This window comes from Dreissena polymorpha, chromosome 1 (assembly GCF_020536995.1).
Source record: "Dreissena polymorpha isolate Duluth1 chromosome 1, UMN_Dpol_1.0, whole genome shotgun sequence".
Taxonomy (NCBI): Eukaryota; Metazoa; Mollusca; class Bivalvia; order Myida; family Dreissenidae; genus Dreissena; species Dreissena polymorpha.
In genome coordinates, this window is record NC_068355.1 from 98,447,301 (window position 1) to 98,472,969 (window position 25,669).

The 25,669-nt window shown below is 36.6% G+C and overlaps 2 protein-coding genes across 5 annotated transcripts in view; both read right to left on the minus strand.

Moving 5' to 3' along the window:
• The window catches only part of LOC127842009 (merlin-like), a 45,231-nt gene extending 24,906 nt beyond the window's left edge, over positions 1-20,325 (minus strand). For all 3 annotated transcript variants that reach the window (XM_052371328.1, XM_052371319.1, XM_052371312.1), the window contains exons 1-4: positions 19,894-20,325; positions 18,068-18,196; positions 11,702-11,908; positions 9,500-9,651 (exon numbers count right to left, since the gene is read on the minus strand). In XM_052371328.1, the coding sequence (XP_052227288.1) occupies positions 9,500-9,651; positions 11,702-11,908; positions 18,068-18,196; positions 19,894-20,007 (602 nt within the window). In that variant the 5' untranslated portion in view covers positions 20,008-20,325. The remainder of the gene's footprint in view (positions 1-9,499; positions 9,652-11,701; positions 11,909-18,067; positions 18,197-19,893) is intronic.
• A 3,320-nt stretch (positions 20,326-23,645) lies between these two features.
• The window catches only part of LOC127842069 (GPN-loop GTPase 3-like), a 29,050-nt gene continuing 27,026 nt past the window's right edge, over positions 23,646-25,669 (minus strand). For both annotated transcript variants that reach the window (XM_052371397.1, XM_052371390.1), the window contains exon 8: positions 23,646-25,669. This exon is cut by the window's right edge and continues 351 nt beyond it. The gene's annotated coding sequence lies outside the window, so the exon portion shown is untranslated.

Here is a 25,669-nt window from a genome sequence, read left to right on the forward strand (position 1 = left end):
TTACTGTAACTCCTCCTCTTCGATGGTTGCAATAATATTTTTGGACTGCCAAGGGAGATTGAATTCACAAAAGTTGTGTCTGATCAAAATACTCAATGCTCACCTTCATGAAATTTGTAGATATCAAACACTAATATTTTCAGAAAGTAAAGTTATTACATAGAAGTTAGGTCTTAAATTAAGTATGAATTGATGCACATTAAACTGCACATGCTACCTTGTAGTGCCGTTGTTTTTTTTTCTCTGGGGCTTTTTTATGTGTCAGATTAAAAAAAATACATTTCAAATACTTCAATGTTCATATTAAATAAGATTTACAAATTTGTTTAAAAAATAAGTTACGACGAATTTTCCCATATAAATATTTTTACAAATAACAAAACATTTGAATCATTTAATATTCACGTATTTTCAGTAATTTGCAGAATTATCCCACCCATTAAAATTCATCGTGTCCGTTTTACAAACCTATGTTTTGAAACTGCTACTGTCAACATTTATCCTCTAAATAATCACAACACACTTATAGTATTTTATATAAAAATAAACTGGTTGAAAACAAATCAATTTCGCAATTTAAAATTCATTGAGTATGCATATTGCTGTTTAAACAAAAGTTTTCAAACACTGATCAGGTGTTTTTCCTTCTTTAGCAGGGGCCTTATATAGGCCCCTTTCCCCATGGGAAAAGCCTCTTCCCCACAATAAGTTTCTTTAAAATAGTGCAAATTCCCCTAAATGTTAAGTTAACCTTTGACAAAATCCCCGCTTTCTTCTTTTTTGTATATTTTTCCCCTAAAATTGAAGGCCAGACGTCTCACCCACATTCAGAAAAAACGCATTGCTGATACTTTATCAATGTACTAAATTTATTTTTACAAAAATCACACTTATAATTGTAAGGAGTCAATGAAGTACCTTTAACAACAGAACACCAGGACCCAGTTGTTCGAAACCTGGGTAAATTTTAACCCTGGGATAAATGCCGGATCAATTTAACCAAGGGTTAATTTTTTGGTTAAGTGTTGTTGCATCATGTTTGTTAAATTTATCCAGCGTTTTGTCTGGATAAATCTAACCCTTGTCTAAAGGTTGGTTAAAATTTATCCATGTAAACAAACAAAATAGCCGAATTTTATTTGTATCGTAATCCACGTAAGAATCGCCAAAAATCTTTGAATGTTGTGTTATATGACGATGAAATGCGGAATCGATATCGGTTCAAATGAAAATGTTAAAAGAATTTGTAATTTAAATGGCGGAAATATCGAAACATCGACAAAGCATTCCATGCTTGCTATAACGTTTACAAATGGTATGTTCGAAATAATTCGCTTTCTTTACACTCATGATCCCGTTAAAGGTTAATTATACACGTTCTCATTCGCAATTTATTTACAGAATCACGAAAAATGCCAAATACAATACATGAAATACATACTTGTTTCAATGATCTATAAACATTTAATGGATTGAATATAACTGATTTAAAATTTACGATTTTATAATGTTATTAAATCTTTTTCCCAGAATATGCTGTCCTATTTAATGTTATTAAATCTTTTTTCCAGAATATGCTGTCCTATTTATAGCTTGAGAACATGTCGGCCATATTGCTTTTAAAATGGATTATGGGATATGTGTAGGGGTTAACCAGTGGATAAATTTACCCAACATGGATAGTTATCCAGCCTGGGTAAATATTTCAAGCAAAGCATTTATCCAGCCTGGTTAGTTACCCAGCTTGGATAACTTTATCCCGCGGTTAGCGCTAACCCAGGGGTTTAAATAACCTAGTGTACGAACAACTGGGTCCTGCTGGATATCTATAACAAAATTAAACAGACTCAGATTAAAAAGCACAAAGCAATTCTCTGTATTACGAAAGTTTCATTGACAATTTATCTGTGGCGAAATTATGTGACAACTTATAATTTTACTACAAGTCAATAAACTAGTCACAAGGCAGGGGCGTCTGAAGCAAATTGACATTGGGGCGGTGGAGGGGTGGGTCCGGGAAGTGTTTTTTCAAATTTTAGCATCAAATGGCTCATTTTGGTGCGTTTTTATGCCTGACACCTTATACACGTCTATTGCAGGCATATTTTGAATGACAAAAGTCGTGACGAACAGACAAACGATGGAAAAGTGATCTCTATATGTCGCAGTTTGAACTTTGTAGCAGGCGACACTACAATAGGGATCATGTGGGTTGAAAGAACGTTTTTATGGATTTTTTTCCCGAAATTCTGTTCTTGAAATTAGAAATTCATTGGTTGGTTTGGAGTAGACATTGAAATGACACAAAACAAGAGGGCCAAGATGGCCCTAGTTCGCTCACCTTAAGAGGATTCGGTTCATTCAATCTTTACCAAATGTCAAACTTGACCTAGATATTGTCCAGACAAACATCCTGGTCAAGTTTCATCATTATTTCATCTGCGAGTCATGATCAATATACCTATGAAGTTTCATGATCCTAGGCGTAAGCATTCTTGAGTTATCATCCAGAAACCATTTTTTATAAGATGAGTCACCGTGACCTTGACAGCCATTGTGTGAATACATTATTTGGCACTGTGACCTTGACCTTTGACCTAGTGACCTGATAATCAATATGGGTCATCTGCTAGTCATGATCAATATACCTATGAAGTTTCATGAACCAAGGCATAAGCGATTTTGAGTTATCATCCAGAAACTATTTTACTATTTCAGGTCACCGTGACCTTGACCTTTGACCTAGTGACCTGAAAATCAATAGGGGTCATCTGCAAGTCATGATCATTGTACCTATGAAGTTTCATGATCCTAGGCATAAGCTTTCTTGAGTTATCATCCAGAAACCATTTTACTATTTCAGGTCACCGTGACCTTGACCTTTGACCTAGTGACCTGAAAATCAATAGGGGTCATCTTCGAGTCATGATCAATGTACCTATGAAGTTTCATGATCCTAGGCATAAGCTTTCTTGAGTTATCATCTGGACACCATTTTACTATTTCGGGTCACTGTGACCTTGACCTTTGACCTAGTGACCTGAAAATTAATAGGGGTCATCTACGAGTCATGATCAATGTACCTATGAAGTTGCATGATTATTATTATTATTATTATTATTTACCATATTTATATAGCACTTTTATCATGAATTCACACGTTCAAAAGTGCTGTACAATACAAATGCATGGTTCAACCAGTAAAATTAACAAAGAAATTTAAAACTATGATAAACAGCGATAGATGGACACATATAAAAACTGAAAATAGATAAAAACCTACATACTACGAGGATATAAATGACAAGCATATTTAAGAACAATTATAAAATATGGTATTTAAGAATTAAAACAAATTATAAAATAAATACCTATAAGCGCTTAAAAGAAATTAATACCAAGCTAAACATAGAATAAACGTTTAAAATAACAAACTACTCGTACACTGGTATAACATAAATCGGTGCTTTGTTTAGTCTTGTCACAGAATTAATTTTGAAATAATCATCATTGCAAGTAAATGTTTGCGAAATAGTGGGTTTTCAGTGCTTTCTTAAAGGCTGGTAATGTTTTAATGTCTCTGAGCGATGCTGGTAGCACGTTCCAAAGTGTTGGAGCGGCAGACCTGAATGAACGGCCTCCGTACGACACAGTCCTGGTTCTCGGCGCGACTAGCAGGACTGAGTTATTCTGAGATCTGAGTTCTCTGCGTGGAGTGTAAATCTCAAGCATACGCTTGATGTAGCTTGGTGACTGTCCTTGAAGTGCTTTAAACACATGCATCAGTACTTTGTACTCCACTCTTGCATGTACAGGAAGCCAGTGGAGTTCCCTAAGCACCAGTGTAATGTGACCTTGTCGTGGTGTCCTGGTGATTACACGAGCAGCGGTATTTTGAACACTTTGAAGTCTGTTCAGAGCATAACTCGGTGATCCACATTACAGGGAATTACAGTAATCAAGTCTTGATGTTACCAAAGAGTTTATCAGAGATTTTGTTGCATCCACAGTCAGGTATTTCCGAATTCGACCTATTTGTCTGATCTGGTTGTAACATGATCTGGAAACAGAGTTTACCTGCTTTTCCATATCTAAATGAGAGTCTAGAATGGCACCAAGGTTCCTAACAGCTGTTGTTGGTTTGATAACAGCTGTGCCGATTTTAACGGTGAAATTTTCAGTTTTAATGTGCTTTGGTACAAAGATAATCACTTCTGTTTTGTCGGCATTAATTTTAAGTAAGTTGTTATTCATCCACAGTACTATATCAGTCACACACGCTTCAATTCGTTGCAGCGCATCTTCGCGCGAAACAGAATCCTTGGGTTTAAATGACATGTACAACTGGGAGTCATCGGCATAGAAGTGATGTTGTAGATTATGCTTTCTACAGATGGCCCCCACTGGTTTTGTATACAAGCTGTAGTTTTTGGGTCCCAGTACGGACCCTTGAGGCACTGAATAGGTCATAAGTACGGGTTTGGACAGCTCGCCATCAATGCAAACAGTTTGATAGCGGTCGGTCAAGTACGACTTCATCCATCTTAATGGCTTGTTTGTTATTCCAAATTGCTCAGTTCAGAAGAGTGGTATGGTCGATCGTATCGAATGCGGCTGATAAATCCAGCATAACTAGAATAGTGGCTTCGTTCTGATCTAGAGACTGAAGAATGTCGCTCTGTACACGCAGTAGCGCCGTCTCAGTGGAGTGGAATTTTCTGTGAGCCGACTGACGCTCTTCGTGCAGGTTATGGTTATTTAAATGTCGTTCCAGTTGGTTGTCGATGACTTTTTCTAGAATTTTTGAAATAAACGGTAAATTTGATACCGGTCTATAGTTTTTCATTTCATTTTGATCGAGTCCCGGTTTCTTGATAAGTGGTCGTATTCTTGAACTTTTAAACGTTGTTGGCACGTATGCAGCTTGTAGTGATGCATTGACTAGTTTAGTTATTAATGGAAGTAGTTCATTCAAACACTCTTTTAACAGCCATGTTGGGATCGGATCGAGTTCGCAAGATTTGTTTGCAGACTGTTGAATGACTTTCCGGACTTCTTTCTCGGTCGTGAGTGAAAACTCTGATAATTGGTTTCCATTAAAAGGCATTTCTATTTCGATATTGTCTGGCATCTGAATATCAGCACTAGCGTTAGAGGTGATTTCATTTCGTATACCTTCGATTTTATTTACAAAAAAGTCACAAAATTCTTGCGCGAGAACCTTTGCAGCTTTACCCGATGGGAGGACAACTTCATCCAGTTCGCCCATTAATGTTTTGTTACTTTCGTCAGGCTTTTCTGATCACGGCCACAATCATCTACTTTCTGGGCATAATAGCTAGTTCTCGCATTCGTGATCCTATGCCTAGGCATTCTTGAGTTATTATCCGGAAACCATTTTACTATTTCGGGTCATCATGACCTTGACCTTTGACCTAGTGACCTGAAAATCATTAGGGGTTATCTGCCAGTCATGATCAATGTAGCTATGAAGTTTCATGATCCTAGGCATAAGCGTTCTTGAGTTATCATCCGGAAACCATTTTACTGCTTTGAGTCACCGTGACCTTGACCTTTGACCTAGTGACCTGAAAATTAATAGGGGTCATCTGCGAGTCATGATCAATGTATCTATCAAGTTTCATGATGCTAGGCATAAGTGTTCTTGAGTTATCATCCGGAAACCATTTTACTATTTCGGGTCATCGTGACCTTTACCTTTGACTTAGTGACCTGAAAATCAATAGGAGTCATCTGCGAGTCATGATCAATGTACCTATGAAGTTTCATGATCCTTGGCATAAGCGCTCTTGAGTTATCATCCGGAAACCATCTGGTGGACGGACTGACCGACATGAGCAAAACAATATACCCCCTCTTCTTCGAAAGGGGGGGGGGGGGGGCATAATGAGAAAACTGCCCCCCTACTAGCAGCCATGTTATTCAACTGATCGGAACCATTTTTTAACTCAACTCTCGTATCAAGGAAACAAATGTTCTGAGCAAATTTCATGAAAATAGGGCAAAAAAAGTGACTTCTACTGTGTTAACATGTTTTCACTATATACATATAGAGAAAAATGCCCCCCCCCCCCCACTGGCGGCCATGTTTTTCACCGATCCCGACCATTTTCAAACACGTCCGAGATATCAATAAAACCAATGTTTAGACCAACTTTCATGATGATTGGGCAAAAATTGTGACTTCTAGAGTGTTTACAAGGTTTCTCTATAGCCAAAAAGGGAAAACTGCCACAATATACATATAGAGAAAAATGCCCCGCCCACTGGCGGCCATGTTTTTTCACCGATCTCGACCATTTTCTAATTCGTCCGAGACATCAATTGAACCAATGTTTTGACCAACTTTCATGATGATTGGGCAAAAATTGTGACTTCTAGTGTGTTTACAAGGTTTCTCTAAAGCCAAATAAGAAAAACTGCCCCCCCCACTGGCGGCCATGTTTTCAACGGACCAGAACCACTTATGAACTCAACCAAGATATCATTTAGACAAACATTTTGACAAAGTTATATGAAGATTGGGCATGAAATGTGACTTCTACAGTGTTTACAAGGTTTTTCTATCTTTTTTTAACCTAGTGACCTAGTTTTTGACCTGGCACAACCCAGTTTCGAACTCGGCTGAGATTTCCTTGGGACAAAGCTTCTGACCAAGTTTCATGAAGATGGGACACGAAATGTGGCCTCTAGAGTGTTTATGAGCAAATGTTAACGGACGGACGGACGAACAAAGACCGGTCACAAAAGCTCACCTGAGCAATCGGGTGAGCTAAAAATAAAAAAGGAAAAAAAAAAAAAAAATTGGGGGGGGGGGGTAGGGGGGGGGGGGGGGGGGGGGGGGGAGAGGGGGGTATAATGTGGGGTGGGGTAATTAATTAGATGATGTTTAAAAAAAAATGGGGGGGTAGGGGGGTATAATGTGTGGTGTGGTAATTTATTAGATGATGTTAACAAAAACAAAAAAAAATTGAGGGGGGGAGAAGGGAGAGATTCTGGGTAGGGGCGTGGGATATTGTTTGGGTGGAATCCATTGTGGAATTCAGGTAAGTGTTGTTTTGTCAAAGTAATAATAAAATGTGATCATAAATAAAGAAGTTATGGCAATTTAAGCAAAATGTTCAATTATCTAAGTGTAAAACGGGCCATATATATGTCAAAATGCTTGATACAGTGGTCTGCTCTTGTTTATAGGTTGGGGTCATGTTGGTAAACAAGTATGCAACATATAAAAGCAATATGTCAAAGGATAAAGGAAATATTTGGGGTAGTAAGCAAACTTTAACAAAGATTTATCAATAATATGCATATTCTAAGTATAAAAGGGGCAATAATTATAACAAAATGCTTGATACAGTGGTCTGCTCTTGTTTATAGGTTGGGGTAATGTTGGTAAACAAGTATGCAAAATATGAAAGCAATATGTCAAGGGACAAAGAAAATAGTTGGGGTAGTACGCAAACTTTAACATTTGCTGCATATTCTAAGTGGAAAAGGGGCCATAATTATGACAAAATGCTTGATAGAGTTGTCTGCTCTTGTTAATAGGTTGGGGTCATATTGGTAAACAAGTATTCAACATATAAAAGCAATATGTCAAAGGATATAGGAAATATTTGGGGTAGTACGCAAACTTTAACATAGATTTATCAATAATATGCATATTCTAAGTATAAAAGGGGCAATAATTCTGTCAAAATGCTTGATACAGTGGTCTGCTCTTGTTTATAGGTTGGGGTCATGTTGGTAAACAAGTATGCAAAATATAAAAGCAATATATCAAAGGACATAGCAAATATTTGGGGTAGTATGCAAACTTTAACATAGATTTATCAATAATATGCATATTCTAAGTAAAAAAGGGGCAATAATTATGTCAAAATACTTGATACAGTTGTCTGCTCTTGTTTATAGGTTGGGGTCATGATGGTAAACAAGTATGCAAAATATGAAAGCAATATGTCCAGGGACATTGAAAATATTTGGGGTAGTACGCAAACTTTAACATTTGCAAGCTCACGGAAACGCCAACGCCGATGCCGGGGTGAGTAGGATAGCTCCACAATATAAATTTCATATATAATAGTCGAGCTAAAAAGGAACTAGAAATGGCCGACGCGTATCCCCACGCCGCATGTTTGACCCAAGGGCGCCCCAGGGTTGATCATGGGGCCATGCATAGTTGAGATTGACTGTATTGTCATAAGAGAAGTTCAGTATCAATTAGAAGTGAATGGGTGTAAAAATAAAGAAGTTATAGTAAAAGGCAATTTTGGGAGGGTGTGGCCTATGTGGGCGGGGTGCCCCAGGGTTGGTAATGGGGCCATGCATTGTTGAGATTGACCGTATTGTCATAAGAGAGGTTCAGTATCAATTTGAAGTGAATCAGTGTATTAATGAAGAAATTATAGTAAAAGGCAATTTTGGGCGGGTGTGGTCTATGTGGGCGTGGCGCCCCAGGGTTGGCAACGGGGCCATGCATAGTTGAGTTTGACCGTTTTGTCATAAGAGAGGTTCAGTATCAATTTGAAGTGAATCAGTGTAGAAATGAAGAAGTTAATGTAAAATAACCTAAATTTTTTTTATAGTAAATGGAATTTTTTGGTGGGTGTGGCCTATGTGGGCGGGCGCCCCAGGGTTGGAATTGGGGCCATGCATAGTTGAGATTGACCCTAATGTCATAACAAAAGTTCAGTATCAATTTGAAGTGAATCCGTGTAGAAATGAAAAAATTATAGTAAATGGAAATTTTTGGTGGGTGTGGCCTATGTGGGCGGGGCGCCCAAGGGTTGGGAATGGGGCCATGCATGGTTGAGATTGACCGTATTGTCATAAGAGAGGTCCAGTATCAATTTGAAGTAAATCGGTGTAGAAATAAAGAAGTAAATGTAAAATAACCTAAAAAAATGAGTGATAATTTCTGACGCGGCCCCACCCCAACCGCTATAACTTTTGACCCAGGGGTCAGATCAAAATTCCAAATAGTGCAGGGTCGCACATATGCTCATAGCTACCATGTGTGTAAGTTTCAAGGTTCTAGTGCTTTTAGTGTAGGAGGAGATAGTGGCCAGGACGGACGGACAGACGGACGGACAGACGGACGGACGGACGGCGGAGATAACCACAATATCCCCACCTTTTTTTCAAAAAGCGTGGGGATAATGAGGTCACTATCTTGAAACATAAAGCATAACATTAGGTGTTTACACTGGTTTTAAGTCATGAAACCTCACACTTGGCCTTCATTTATTCATAAACATATAATTGTAAGACAAAGATCTCATTGCATCAAAATTCCTAAGAAACAGTCATATAAAAGTATTGCGTTTAATTTGACTACCATTTAACTACCAGTACCAAAGTTTGGATTCTAACACTAAACAAAGCATTTTAACTTCCTAAAATGAACCAAAAACAAGTATCAAATATCTCGTTGTTTACATACATGTAGTTAAATATTATGAGAACCAGGACTTACCTTGGAGTTCCTTTCTGGTCAGCATACCATGTTTTGATTCTCTCCTCCCACATTTCAGGGGTCATCTGGTACTGGTCAATGACTCTCTGAGGCAGCAGATCTTCACTTGCAAGTCTCCCTGGCTCATACGTAGTCTCATCATAATCTCCATACTGTAAGATAGGAAAATAATACATTATTATTGATTAAATTAAATACAGACATTTAAAATCATATAAAGTGTTGTCAATGTTTTCTTAACGCTAAAAGCTTGAAACTTTGTTGGATTATAACTAAGGCAAATCACATCATATACCAGAAACATCACCAGTACAATATGTAATGTTCTATTACAAATTATTCACATTTTGAAAATGTACTTTAAACAAGAGATGTGTTTGTCAGAAACACAATGCCCCCTACTACGCCAGTTTAAATTAAAAACTTTTTGTATTATATCCCTTTAAAAAATATTACTTCCTTTGTGAAAATGATCTGCACCTGCCAAGTGATATTAAATAGAAATTATCTCTCTTTAAAGTTTGTAACTTACCGATGACTTTGTGTTTTGACCGTTGACCTTGAAGGATGACCTTGACCTTTAACCACTCAAAATGTGCAGCTCCATAAGATACACATGCATGCCAAATATCAAGTTGCTATCTTCAATATTGCAAAAGTTATGGCCAATGTTAAAGTTTTGGGACGGACGCACAGCCTGACAAACAAACAGACAGACAGACGGACTGACAGTTCAACTGCTATATGCCACCCTACCAGGGGCATAAAAAGGCTGACTGAAAAAAACAGTCAATAAAATCAACTGGTTGTTTAAATCTGAAATCTCTTTTTTTCCAAAAAATAAGTTGTTGTTTTTTAGGACCAAAAAATATATTAATTTGACCAGTGGTTACTGATAAGAAGATTTTTAACATTTTCTATATAGTATTATAAAGCAATTGTTTTGATTAATTTACAATGAAGTATTACGGTAGAAAACAACTCATGGTTCGTTTGTGCAAAATAATTTCCGAATTTAAGGAACACCCATGAAACATTCACATCAAGTCTCGTAAATTGTGCAAGTCATTTCACGGGATTTTTTTAATTACAGTCAAAACCCGATGGCTTGAACTCGTCCGGACCGGCAACAATAGTTCAAGCCATCAGGAATTCGAGCCATCCGATTACTTATAAACTATTGCTTACGAACAAGTCTGCAGTACATATTGCTAAAACGCCGTACTACTTCGCACTACTTACTGCTTCTGAATTTATAAGTTAATAAGAAACAAATATATACTTAATACTTTAATTTACGAATATTTTAAAACAGTTACAAATACAATTACAAATAGCATTTAGTAAATATCAGCACGTTTTAGCGTAGCACATTTTAAGGTAACACAGAGCACTAAAGAACAAAACATGCATCAGCACTATATACACATTTTTTACATACGAGACAGCACTACATTCCTTTATTTATTTATGTATTTTGAAGAATGACATTGTGTGTGTCTGTGTTGCGTTCTGTAGCTGTCGTCGAGCAACGAAGCATTTTAGCGATTAAGCTGTTGCAGCCATAATGATACAGCATCTACAAGAACGCCAGCTCTGATACAAAATGTCATCTTTTACTCAAATCAAGTAACGAAAGAGTCGATGACATGTTAGCAAACATGTTATAAATCAATTATTGCGTGCCTTTCATCAAGCGGTCATAATCAAATAACACTTTTTGGGACCCGAAGCGAGTTCAAGCCATCCGAATAAAAGAACATGTGAAAACTGTAGCCGGGACTGTGAAAACAGTTCGAGCCATCCGATAATTTGAGCCAAGCGAGTTCGAGCCTTCCGACAAAATTTTATATGAATATATAGCCATAAAAAAAATGGTGCTTTGATGCGAGTTCGAGCCAACCGGAAATTCAAGCCAAGCGAGTTCGAGCCATCGGGTTTCGACTGTAGTTATAAACAACAACACAGAAAACTGACCAATTAAGCACAACATTCAGAGCTAAACTGAGCTAAGAGCTAAATATGTTGGTAATTTCACTACTGCTCAGTTCAACAGAATGATGAATACTCCATTATTTAAATAAAGCTTTGTTCAGCTATGCCTTAGACAGTTGTCCAGCGTCTCAGACATTGCTGTACACAATACATGTTTCATTATATTGATTTCAAGGTATGAAGCTGGTCAATCATTGAGAAATGTACCTTTGCCTGTACTGCATATGAAGCTAGTAAGACAGAGGCCTCTGGTGGGCAGTATATATCCATGTTCAGGATTGACTGCTTCACTTGCAGGAAGAACAGATGCTGTGTGATCTCTTGTATCAGTTCATTGGCTACATCTTCAGGGTAAAACTTGGCTAGAAATGTGAATGTCACTGGTGATTCCTTAGAGACATCTTGATCTAAAACCTTTGAATATAAAAAAGTATATTTACTTTCATCAGACAAATGACAATTTGAGTACACATTTATTGAACAAATTTAAACAAGAGGGCCATGATGGCCCTGAATTGCTCACCTGACTAACCTTGCTACATCAACTTAAATTCTATCAGACCCATATACAAATCCAAGCCAGATTTCATTGATTAATACATTCTGACAAAATTTCATTAAAACATGATGAAAACTGTGACCTGTTTCATCTACACAAGGTTTTACTAAAATTGGCCCGGTGACCTAATTTTTTACCCCAGATGACCCATATACAATCCAAAATCAGATATTATCAAGATAAACATTCTAACCATATTTCATTTATAAGATCAGATGAAAACTATGTGCTCTATTGTCTACACAAGTTTTTCTATGATTTGACCTAATGACCTAGTTTTTGACCCCAGATGACCCAAATAAAAACCCAACCCAGATTTCATCAAGATTAACATTCTGGCCGAATTTCATACAGTTTGGATGAAACTTGTGACCTCTACTGTCTACAAAAGTTGTGTTTTTTTTACTTTGACCTAAAGACCTAGTTTCTGACCCTAGATGACCCAAATTCAATCCTTACCCAGATTTTAACAAGACAAACATTCTGACCATATTTCATTAAGATCTGATGAAAACTGTGACCTCTGTTGTCTGACTGACTAATGGGGTTGTTTACCTTCGGGACTTCGGTTAAAAAACCATTGCCCGAGCACACTGCTTTACATAAAAATCTGCTTTAAAAAGTCGAAAACGGCCATAATATTGACAGCCTGATTTTACTGGGCTGTTCCATTTATGAAAATAGGAAGCTTTGCAGTGCTGGTGCGGTGCTTTAATAAAAATCTAGTAATTTAAAAAATAGCTTTACTTATAATTAAATTAAAACGCAATACTCAATATAAACAACATAGTGACTGAGCCTAATGCTGTTAAAAAGCAGGTTACTATTGGTTAATAGGCTTATATAACAATGGCGCTGATTGGCCGAAATTTCTTATTAAAAATTACAAGTAGGTCAATCCGTTTTAAAATAGAAATATTGCCCAGCGGACGACCTTGACATTGAGTGCACTTATCAGAATGTAAACGATAAGAATTTCTGTGCAGGAAATATATGAAATGAAAGAAAAAGGATAATTACATCCAAAAGAACTTGAATTTTAATAAAATACATGAATTGTTTTATAGTAATAAATTACTATGTTGATGTTTTATTTTTATTCTTATTCTTATTATTATTGTGATAATGTTGTTGGATATTTCAAAAGGAAAGAGAAAGAGAGAGAATACTGTGAAACCATTATTATTCGTTTGACATTAATTTTCGCCTTTTTCGTCCTTCGACCGATGGACGAATTCAAGATCCTAACGAACAATCATGTCCCATATTTGAAACAAATAAGACTGAATTACCGTAGGCATGAGGCATTTAAATCCAGCGTAATCCACGCATATACGCAGGGCTCGAAATTAACACTCGCACACTCGCAAAATGCGAGAAAAAAAGATTGCAAGGTAAGTTATAAGCCATTAGTATTTTTTTCAAATAAAGAAATAGTAAAAAAAAACGAGTTAGATTGCTTAATGTGTTCGACGTCGACGGCATGAACGCTAAACCGTAGGTCAATTTTTTGAACGTCCGAATACCCATATGCGGAAGCGCGCACCTTATTTGTTGACTGGTATACTTATAATACAGATACACAGATGGTATTGATACAAAGATCATGAAACAGTCGACTATTCACACTCAAGTTAAATCCGGTTTTGACACAATGGGGTGTTCATTATACAGTGTACTGACAACTGACATTTCCTGTAAAACGCGAATGCAATAAGGCTGTATCGAATGCGTCGACTTCGTTTAGGTATAATAGTGTTGATTAGCGCTAATTGTTAACAACTTTATTACCCATTGTGTGTATTGTGTTTTTCTGGGGTGTTGCAGATTATACAGCCTACACGCGGCGAATCCGGATTGAAGACAACACTATTAAACGCAATTAAAATATGACGATGTGTGATCAACACCTGACTGAAATATATTCTGCGCTTTGTTACAAATTAATAAAGAACATTTTGATTTGTGTTTTGTTTTAACTGCAATTGGCAATTGGCTTCGTTGTTTAAAACACTCGTTAACGATTATTCAGTCCCACTTATCCGCTAATCATAACAAAGAACGTGTCAATTACATAAAATAATAAGGGACATTTACTATCACCTAAAATAACAGACTTGTTAATTGGCATATGCCAAACAAGGCCCACCTCCTGCAAGTGACTATCAAGTGTCACCTCTCTTTTCCCAGCACGATTTTTTCGCAACCGCGTATTACATGTATTACAAACAAATCGGACGTTGTTTTTTTTCAAAACCAGAAATGGACGAATTTAAGAGCGGACGAAATTGTCATTTTTATGAAAAGGGCGAAATTTTGTGCCGACGAAAATAAATGGTTTCACAGTAGCCCAATTTTTATAAGTAAAGATGGTGAAAACACATACTGTTGTATGTGGCGTCATCATTACTAGACCCAATGTTCAGTATATACTGCAATGGGTTTGTTTGAGTCTTTAGACTTTGTGATCTGTGTTTTAAATGTTAAAATCAATATAGAATTACTTTAATTTTATGTTTCTATGAAAGAAAAGAAATACACAAAAGTGTAATATGTTTAAAATAAGCAAAAATTATTAATATTTAAGGATTTTACAGATCACAAAGTGGTTTAACATTGCCACTATGTATTAAATCTATGGATAGATGGGAATTTGTTGTTAGAGTTATATGTAATACAAAGAACTCTTAGCGATGGGAAGATATAAAGATTAATAAACATTAATTAATAGGGAAGGAAGAGCCTGATTTAATAGCTCTAATAAGAAAAGGGGGATTTGCATGTAAACATGCAATTATATAGAAATAATAACAAAAAATTGTATTTGGTAATTGTAATTTAGTTTTAAATTATATTTTGTATTGTAATTGGTATGTATTCGTATATGTGGCACAATGTTGAACACAGGCAGACAGGGAATATAGCCGTAATGCTCCAACATAAGACCCTGTCTGTATGGAACTTAAGGAGTATTGGGCTATGAAGAAGAAACCTCTGTTGTCTACACAAGGTTTTACTATTATTTGACCTGGTGACCTAGTTTTTGACCCCAGATGAATCGAATACAATCCCAACCCAGATTTCATCAAGATTAACATTCTGACCAAATTTCATAAAGATTGGACGAAAACTGTGACCTCTATTGTCTACACAAGGTTTTTCTATTATTTGACCTAGTTTTTGACCCCAGATGACCCATATACAATCCCAACCCAGATTTCATCAAGATTTACATTCTGACCAAATTTCATAAAGATTGGACGAAAACTGTAACCTCTATTGTCTACACAAGGTTTTTCTATTGACCTTATCGCGATGACGTCACAAAAGGAACAGTCCCTTAGCGACGGTGAAAACAATGCCCTAGATACGGTCGATTTACTACGCTGATTGAGCACCTCTGCTGATATTTCGTCAATTGCATTCCTATTGGGAAGTCGATAGGTAATTAAATGTCCTGTAATTGGTGTTTAAAATGTCTTTTGACTATTATGAAGGGTTAGATTGCACTTCCAAAGCCTGATATGATCAGAACGTTTTGTGACGTCATCGCGATAATCGGTTTGTGATGAAGAAAGGGGCATTCAAATACCTAACATGCGGAAACAAAAAGTGTCGAAATTGGTGTGAATTAAATAAAAACAATAACATTTATCATGAGAATTTATTTAATACGTAACAAGGTAATAAGGTAACAAATATAGAGGTTCAAATCAGCTACTATATGTTGCATATATTCAGGGACCTATACAAACATGTTTTGTTTGTATAGGTCCCTGATATATTTAAAATTTATTGGTTGTTTGTTTTCATCCTTATTTGTGTTCGTTCATTAAATTAAATTTATTATGAAAGAATTTCTATTTCTGGGTATTTTTATTCTAAAAAATGGTCGCGAAAATGTGCTTTAACTAAAGAAAATTGCGAGGAGTGTTAAATATTTCAATGCAAATAAAATGGCGACAGCGCTTTTGTTTTCACCGTCGTCAAGGGGCATGTAACTCTAACTGACGCAAGTGCCCGGATGTTGCGATAAGGTCAATTATTTGACCTAGTGACCTAGTTTTTGACCTCAGATGACCCAAATACAATCCCAACCCAGATTTCATCAAGATAAACATTCTGACCAAATTTCATAAAGATTGGATGAAAACTGTGACTTCTACTGTCTTCACAAATAAATTTTTGACGGACACACGCACACATGCACACACATTGGACGCCGGTCATCACACGGTCACAAAATCTCACCATGTCACTTCGTGACAGGTGAGCTAATAAAAATTGTTGCTCCATTTCAATCTGATTTTTTATATTTGCTTTTAGTATGACTAAACAAATTTTGGAGCAAGGAATAACAAGCAAATTTATTGAATTGATATCCCCCGCCAAATACATTTTGTTTATGGATGGGTGTAGAACTAAAAGAAAAGGCATAAGTGAATTGTTGTGCCTGATAATAGAGAAAAATTACATCAGGACATTTTAAGAATCCATTTTAGTACGGTAGAATCCTTACCAAAATAAGGCATATTTAATCAAAATGTGTGATTTTGACCTTTGTGTGTGACTTTGACCATGACCTTAGCAACCTGGATCTTATATTTGACACTCAGCTAGATAATGGAAAACAATTGTGGACAGTTATTACAAAATCCTTTGATACATATTAAAGGATTGACTAAATAATGAATAGTTCATCAAATTTGTGACCTTTGACCTCAATGTGTGACCTTGACTTTAGCCCCTAGGATTATGAGAGCAGCGATTTTTTTCCTTCTTTATAAAGTACCGGTAAACGGCACTTTCCCAATTACGAAAAAACTACAAATTTCCCAATTGCTGGCCAAAAAATTCCCAATTTAAAGGGGCCTTTTCACAGATTTTGGCAATTTATAACATATTCATTAAATGCTTTATATTGATAAATGTAAACATTGGATCGTAAAAGCTCCAGTAAAAAATCAAGAATATAATTAAAAAAAGGAAAAAAACATTGCCCGGAGCAGGTTTCGAACCAGTGACCCCTGGAGTCCTGCCAGAGTCCTGAAGTAAAAACGCTTTAGCCTACTGAGCTATTCCGCCGAGTACACATATTTAACGTATTTTATACCTTATATAAGAAATCTTCGTAGTTTCACAAAATTTTACGACAAAAACAGAACTCTCCAAATTATTCAATCGTTTCGCGTTGCAACGCTTTATAATTTTTAGGTTTTAAAATCGTCAAAAGATGCATATAATGGCTTTATTAGAGCATGGTAAATGTTCAGTATTACTGTTTCCTCACAAATATCATAACCAAAACGAAAATTTGCGAATCTGAAACAACTTTTTTCAATTTTGTCAATTTACCAAAGCGTGAAAAGATCCCTTTAAGGTAAAAAAAAAATTATTTTTTTTTGGAAAATGCAACATTATGTTTGTTTTCCTGTGCAGCTCTATGGTTTGAACCTATGTAAATATAATATTGACAGCTTGAAAACACTTAGTTATCAATTTTAAAGTATTTGGGAGCATAAAATCAAATACACCAATTTCCCAATTTGAGGGTTTCACGACTCGTTTTTTCCCAATTTGAGAGTTTTCACGACTCAATTTTTCCCGATTGGACAGGTACGGGTACTTTTCCCATTTGGACAAAAAAATCGCTGGGTTGTAGAATGTGAAGCACCCCCAGATGATTGAGAGCAACTATGGCAAGTTTCATGGCTCTGGCTCATGTGTTAATGGAGATAAAGCACTCAGCATATATTAAAAAGCATTTTTTCAAGATACAAAGGGCCATAATTCCGTTATTAACAGATGGTGTACAATGCCATTTGGCGTGCATCATCTTCTTATCCATATATACACTCAAACCACGTTTTAATGAAATCTGCCCAAGCACTTCAAAGATATGGCTCTGGACGGACCAACGGATGGAAAGAAAACGCCAAAACAATATCCCTCCGCCTATGGCGTGAGATAATAATTGTTTGAGAAATTATTGAGAAATATCATCAAATGCATACCCTTTTATCAAATTTCAACCATGCAATATATCCTTTTGAATCCTGATGCTGCAGTCCAAAGAACCATGTTTCTCGCAAGCCAATAGTTCTACAGACAAGTTCAAATAACTCTTGTCCATATGCTTTCATCTAAAAACACACAAAATACAATTATTAGTGACCTGAACAAACTCAACAAACTTATTCTTTGAAACATGTAAAGGGCAATCACATTGTCTAATAAATGTTTGTATGTTGTCGCACATTTGTATGATCTGTCATGTCAGACCAGCATACCGGTACTTGTCAGGAGTTGACTGAGAGGGGTCAACCGGGGCTATATTTTCGCAGAGAGTGACTTGCTTTCGTTCAGATATGGGAGAAATTCATTTTGCCCTTATCTTAAATCAATTTATTATTAATCAATTATGACAATACACAACTTTTGATTGATATTTCCTGCTTGCTCCCTTATTTCAGTCAAGAGAGAAGTGACTTCTCCATAAAATTTCACTCAAGGCCAACCCTAACTGTAATATTATAACTTTTCCGACTATTTTTTTCCTTCTTTATAAAGTTCCAAAAAACTTTTCCAATTAGGAAAAAACTACACATTTCCCAATTGCTGTATAAAAAAAATCTCAATTGAAGATTTAAAATATTTTTTTTTTTTTTTTTAATATCAAATGCAACATTTAGTTAGTTTCCATATGCAACTCTATCAGGCTTAATATTTACAACTTCAGGCCTTGAATTTTTTTTTCAGAGCCACTTGCCCTTCACTTTAATCTTCTCGCCCTGCATAAAAAATATATCTATATTGATAGTAATGATCAACCAGAACCTTTTTCTTAACTAAAACTATCATCTGACTTTGTCTCATTGTAATAAACAAACATCTATAAGCAAATACTATAGTTGTAATTAGTTTGCAAAAAATTCAATTAATTTATTAGTGTCAAATTGACAAATGGTTACATTATCATAATTTTTTGCTATGGCTTCTGATCACGAATTATTTTGTTTATAAATAATTATTTTTTCTGTTTATTTATAGTTAAATATAAGAAGTATTATAATAAACCAGTTTATGTATTTTTTTAAAGATATTAACATTAAAAGGAAATTTTATTCTTCACGGAATGACCAATATATTCAGCGTCTTTTTCACTATTATTCGATTACCTAAGAGCACTGACATCTAAGAAACGAGCGCAGCTGATTTCGAGATTATTTTTACTGTGCATGTGACCTCATTTACATTGTTAAAACAAAAGAGCAGTTTTTGTGTGTACTTAACCAATTTTTAGTTCGTTCGAAAAATAATTTGCAATGTGTATCGATGTGGCAGGTGTTCTGGAACTGAATTTATATTTTTCAACCAGAAAAACAGCACTCGCCTGGTCGGTCAAGTATTAATTTTTACTCACCAGACCGCCAACTTGACTTGCATATTCAAGAGGCCAAATGGATTTTTCAAGGCTTAAACTTAACAACACTTACTGGTAGTTATCGATTATGAAGTATTTGACAGTAAATCAATTAAATACACCAATTTCCTGATTTAAAGACTTCACAAATTAAAGACCATAAAATTGTTCTGATTTGTTTTGTCTGATAGATTTTCCAGATTCTGGGATAAGTCATTAAACAACCATTTGAAAAAAGTTGTCTGATGCTCAGGGAAACTTGAATATGTCTGAATCATTTTTTTCACAAGACCACACCCTAATCCAATTTCACTATTATAAATTCCTGACAAAAATGACAGATCTAAGTGTAAAAAGATATATATTATAATCACAAACATTTTTTGTAATAAAAAAAACAATAACAGTGAAATTTACCTCAATATTTTCAAACTGCAATTCAGCATCCATTGTGATAACCCGGACAGTGAATCCTTTACTGGACGATTTGTTTGCTGCCTTACTTGCTTTTTTCATGTTTACCAAAGGCATAGTTAAGTTCTTCGAGTCAATTGAAAATAATGTTTACCCAATATTATCAAAGAACTATCAAAATGCAAGATCTCTGATTTCATTTATGGCACGGCAGTTAGGTGTTAAATTGAAATGGCATGAATCATGTCTTTTTATTAGAAGATAGCGTTCTGTTCTATTAGTTGTACACATTGTTTTTAGTGAATCATATTGACAGCGAGTAAAAAATAGCAAATGATCAGAATTAAATAAATTTCTTAAAAAGTAATTATGTTATATGACAAACGACGCATAATATTAAAATCCCAGTTGTTGCAGACTTTTCCAACTTTTTTATTCTGTATTAAAAGAAGACTGACCAAACGCTTGCTCTGTGAAATCCAACACCCCACAATCTAGGTTACATTCCACTACCAAACTGACGTTAAAACACAATGTTTTAATTCTCCTTGTTTTCGTGCTGTTTATTATTTGTAACTCCAAATTCCGAATGCAGTCAGTCATACAAATAGAAAACGATAATATAAACATCCACAATTCATTATGAATAAAAAATGGATAATGTCAATGCATCAGTCTCTTCTTCAAGTGGAGTCGCCCTTCATTAGATGTTTCGGCGCTATCCACGACATCTTCCGAAGGTGCCAACTGCCCTGTTTTTCCCCATTCGTTCCGCTGCCGCTTGTCTTGTCTCCTCCTCTTTCGACCGAAATTCAACCAGGACCAACCTCCTCTTCTCTGCTGGTGATGCTGACCATCAACTGGCTCTAGTGACACACCCTAATCCCAACATGCCAGATGTAGTTGTCCTCCACTATGTCCCTGTGCCTGGATTCTGCATTGTTAACTGCCTTGTCTGCTCTCCACTTCCGACCTTTGTTGACTTCCCACGGGGCCCCAATTACTTTCTGGTCTGTACTGTCTCACAGCATCTTGACTTGCCTGACTGTGGTAAATTTAAACTCCTCCGTAAAAGAGAAATGGGAAGCTGTATTTTGCTGCCAGAGTTATACAGGCCGATACTTTAGAAGGTTCTTGGAACTTCGAGCCATCTTCTGATGTATTGGCCTAATTTCTTCTATATGGCTTCGAAAGTCGATACTGAGACAGCGTACACCAAGAGGCCACAGATGTCTTGGTAGAACTCCATGTTGGTAGATACAAGCTGTGTACTTCATTGGAAGACTGCTCTTGTCCACGGCTTGCATCCAGTCATCTTACTACTGCTGCATCTCTATCAAACTTTCCTGGTCTCAGAGAGATTTTCTGAAACCCTTGCAAAGGCTCTTTACTGGCTGCTCAGTCACTGTCAGATGAGTTTTTCGTTGATTCTGAAGCGAAATCAGTCTTGTACCTTTCTTTTCTTCAGAACTAAGCTCCTGGATTTGACTGGCATGAACTTTATCCTTGACCATGAGATAAGTCGTTCTAAGTCTTCCAACATCCATCTTCCATCTGGATCCGACTAAGATGTTCTTGTCATGTCATCCATGAAGGCTCTTGTTGGTGGCTGTCATATACCTGAGAAGGTTATTGTACCTCGGCTCATCTTCTCTGCCGTTTTCAACATTAGGTTCATCGCTGCAGAGAAGAGAATGACAGAGGTAATACAGCCAGTAACTATCCAAGCCATGAGGCTTTGCCATGAAGTTGCTTAGTCAGATACTGTGAACCGCATTTTGTAGTTGTCAAAATAGTGTTTCAGCATGTCTTTTACTTTCTAGGTTCAAATTCTTCTTCAGTGTTAAGTCTAGAAGCTTGTGAGGCACTGTTCCATAAGCATTGGCTAAGTCAAACCACAAGACCGTCATATCTCGTTTGGTTGTCTTAGCCTTCATTAAGAGTTGTGAGAGCACGCTGGTGTGTTTAAGACACCCTGAGATCCCTGGCACTCTTCCCTTTTGCACTGAAGTGTGCATATACTTGTTTGTCAACATGAACAGGAAGCTGCGTTGTTTGGATGGACAAGAATACATGTCCCTCAATGTTCAGACGGGAAATAGTCCGGAACTGTTTCAAAGTCTTGGAGTCCTCCTCTTTTGGTATGGAGCAGCCCTCTGAAAGTAAACAGCAGTCTGGTAACAGTCCCATCCTCCACACCACTTTGATTAGTCTCCAAAGTCTCTCCAACAGTCTAGGCAATTCTTGTATACTTGATTCTGTTGGGCCCTAGCCCTGATCCTGTTCTTGCTTCTCTGATGACGTCTCTGAATTCCTGCAGCTTTGGCTCAGTATTGTCATAAACATAAGTTTGTGGTTCCAGGAAAAAAAGCATGTTGGGGTCTCCCAAGTCCTGTTCTCTGGTCTCTCCAGAGTGTAAATTACGTAGGTGGTCCTCCACTTCCTGTATTGGACAATCTAGCCTGCTTGACCTCTTGTCTCCAAGGAGTTTTTTTGTGAACAGTAATGGGTTAGCTGTGAAGTTGGCCTGCATCCTTGACCTCTCTTTTCAATTATTTCTGTTGTTTTCTGCTATTCTAAGAGAAGCTGGCGCAGATTCTTTCTCAACTCGGCAAATGCTGGTCTCTCTTCTGAAGCGTCCTTAAAGTGAGGCGCTGTATGTCTCCCCTGAGTTGGTTGATCTTGTGCTTGTGTTGATTAAGTATGGGCGTTGTCCTTGCTGCTCTCTTCTGCTGAGCACCAAATCTGCACAGCCCCATGCTGTGCATGATTGTTGCCATCACTGCAAGTTTTCCGTCCAAAGGCCCAGCAAAGGCCGTCCCAAGCACCATGTCGATCTCTTCCTCATACACATACCATTCCTTCTTTTCTAAGCTTGCTGGCAACTTGATCCGCTTTTTTCTGTTGTTGTTTCCTGTTGCTTTGTCCTGAGTGCCTCTGGGTTCAAGCGCACTGCTCTCCTCCGAGCCTTTTATCCTGACATTTTTTGAACTTGAAGTGTTGACTTCATCCTCGAACGGAACTGAGATTCTAGACACAGTGGGGTGTAACTTTGTCGCGGCCCTCCTCTGTCTCATGAGGTTGCCTTTGCATTGTACCATCCTTAAAATCAGGGGACAGTCAAGGCCTGTTTGGTGGGTATTCAGCCCCTTCTAATTCTTGCACATTTTTTCCCATTTACAGCAAACCCTAGTTAAATCGTTGGTCTGTCTCGTAGTCCGTTGGCGATTATGTGTGTCGCAATCTGGTGTCAAGCTTGTAGATCGCTCATCCTCCCCTTTTCTTGCATGACTTCTGGGCTATGTTTCTACAAATCTGTCCCTTGCAAGTGGAACAGTATCCTTCTCACAAAGGGCGTACTTCGGCTTGCCAAGCCAAAGAACTCTCAGGTGCTGTCTTGTCAAGCTGTCCACTGTCTCTCCAATGGTCACCATTCTATTCATAGTTGCTGACCAGTGTTTCCTAGTAGTCTTTCCACACTTCATATTGTTTGAACAGGTATTTCTTGAAATGCCTAATTTCAAGTTAAACTACATTGTCGATTAAACATCTCTTTTACTTTTTCAATATTTAATTTTGAAAAACAACAACCATGGTTCCTTAATGGAAGTAATATTAACAAAGCATGCCAATTTTTTATTCTATAACAAACAATTCTCAGATCACAATAAAGATATGTATATTACTTTGTATGTGTGTTTATTCTTCAGTGAGTCATTCAAATTTTGTAATTGAAATTATAACAACAAACTGAGTCAGTTTTTTACTTCATTTCTAAACATAATCAACAAAACATATAACAATACAAGCATAATGTAAACAATGGAAGTTTAATGAATAACCTTATTATTCTTAGCCTAAAATGGTGCACTTTTGGAATAAATAACTGATTTTTTAAAGGAATCAAATGCAATCCCACATTGGAAAATTATTTTTGGACAGCTAAGCATAGTGTATACAATAAAAGCCTAACACATCCAGACATAATTACAATAGCTGACAGTTCCATTATTGACCTGAAACATCTCAGGAATTTCATATGAAGCCTATTGGAAATTTTCCATATATGTGTCTTGTTCTGAGAAAATTGGGCTTAATGCATGTGCGTAAAATGTCGTCCCAGATTAGCCTGTGCAGTCCGCACAGGATTATCAGGGACAACACTTTCGACTTTTATGGTATTTTTAGTTTCAAGAAAGTCCCTCCTTACCGAAAATCTTGTTTAGGCGGAAAGTGTTGTCTCTGATTAACATGTGCGGACTGCACAGGCTAATCTGGGACGACAATTTACGCACATGCATTATGCCCAGTTTTCTCAGAACCTGACTCATATAATCATCCTGTACTGGTGCAGTGCCTCAATATTTCACTTCAATTAAGCTTATTTCTGGACAAGCTATGCTTAATGCATGTGTGGTCACCACAGGCTAATAAGGGTCAAAACATTCTTCCTTCACTGGATTGCGGTTTAGAAGAGACCTCCTGTGAACGAAACTTTCATAACAGCGCAGTGTTTCCAAGATAACCCTGTGTAAACTGCACAGGTTTATTTTTAAGCATAAAGATTAAGCCCAGTTTTCCTCAAATAAGCATGTTAAACATGTTTATGTTCTTGTTGATTATCATGAAATGCAGCATTAAAAAAATCCTTATTACTTGAGTTCCTGATGCAGAGGATAACTTTCCGAATTCTTAAAATAAAGTCTTAGAAATACTTGAAGAAATAGAAAGGTCATATTAACAACAAAGTCCTACCTATTATTGAGTTTCAATAAGAAAAATATACTTTATATACTTAATGTACAAAAAAATTCTACCTTTTCAAATCTATGAATTTACCCTTCACCCCATTTACACAGATATACATAACCTAAAAAAGCAACTTTTACTATCTTCATTTTAAACTAAAAACAAGATGATGAATTTAATAAACGCATATGCCCATTAGTAAACCTTGACAGTTTTGATTTTTTTTTTAATGTCCAAAAGAAGGTAAGTTTTAAGGTCAAACTGAGATCAGTTGGAAAGTACGAGCTTATAACATTGAAATCAAGTTTCAAAGCTTTTTAGTCAGAAGTTTTAGTTAGGCAAATGGTCCATTTGGATAAATCAAGAAATTTGACCTGCTGAATATGTCCAAAAGTAGGTTCATTTGTCCAAAATAAGGTCTGTTGATTCAGATGTCTTTAGAGAGTTCAAAAACATCATCCATGAAAGTTTCAAAGCTTTGAAGCAAGATATAACACTAAACCTAATTTTAATATAACCAGGAATTTGGACGTCGTGAATTACTTACAGTCCAAAGTCAATGTCTTGGTTATAAATAGGTCAGGTGAAGTGATTGCGCTGATAGTGTCGAAAGAAATCATCCATGCAAGTATCAAAGGCTTTAAGAAAGCATTTATGATATTAGACAATATTTGTCATTTTAGGTTAACCTCAAACAGACAGATGGAAGGACTATTGATAAACAAGAGGTGTGTTTGTCAGAACACAATGCCCCCTATTGCCCCGCTTTGAAGCCATAAATTTGACATAAGACTTTGAAGGATGACCTTGACCTTTCACCATTCAAAATGTGCAGCTCCATGAGATACACATGCATGCCAAATATCAAGTTGATATCTTCAATAATGCAAAAGTCATTGCAAAACTTTAAGCAATGTTAAAGTTTTGGGACACACACAATGAATGAATGAATGACAGACAGACAGGCCAAAAACAATATGCCCCCGATCTTTCGATCTGGGGGCATAAAAAACGAGTAGATGCCAATGGT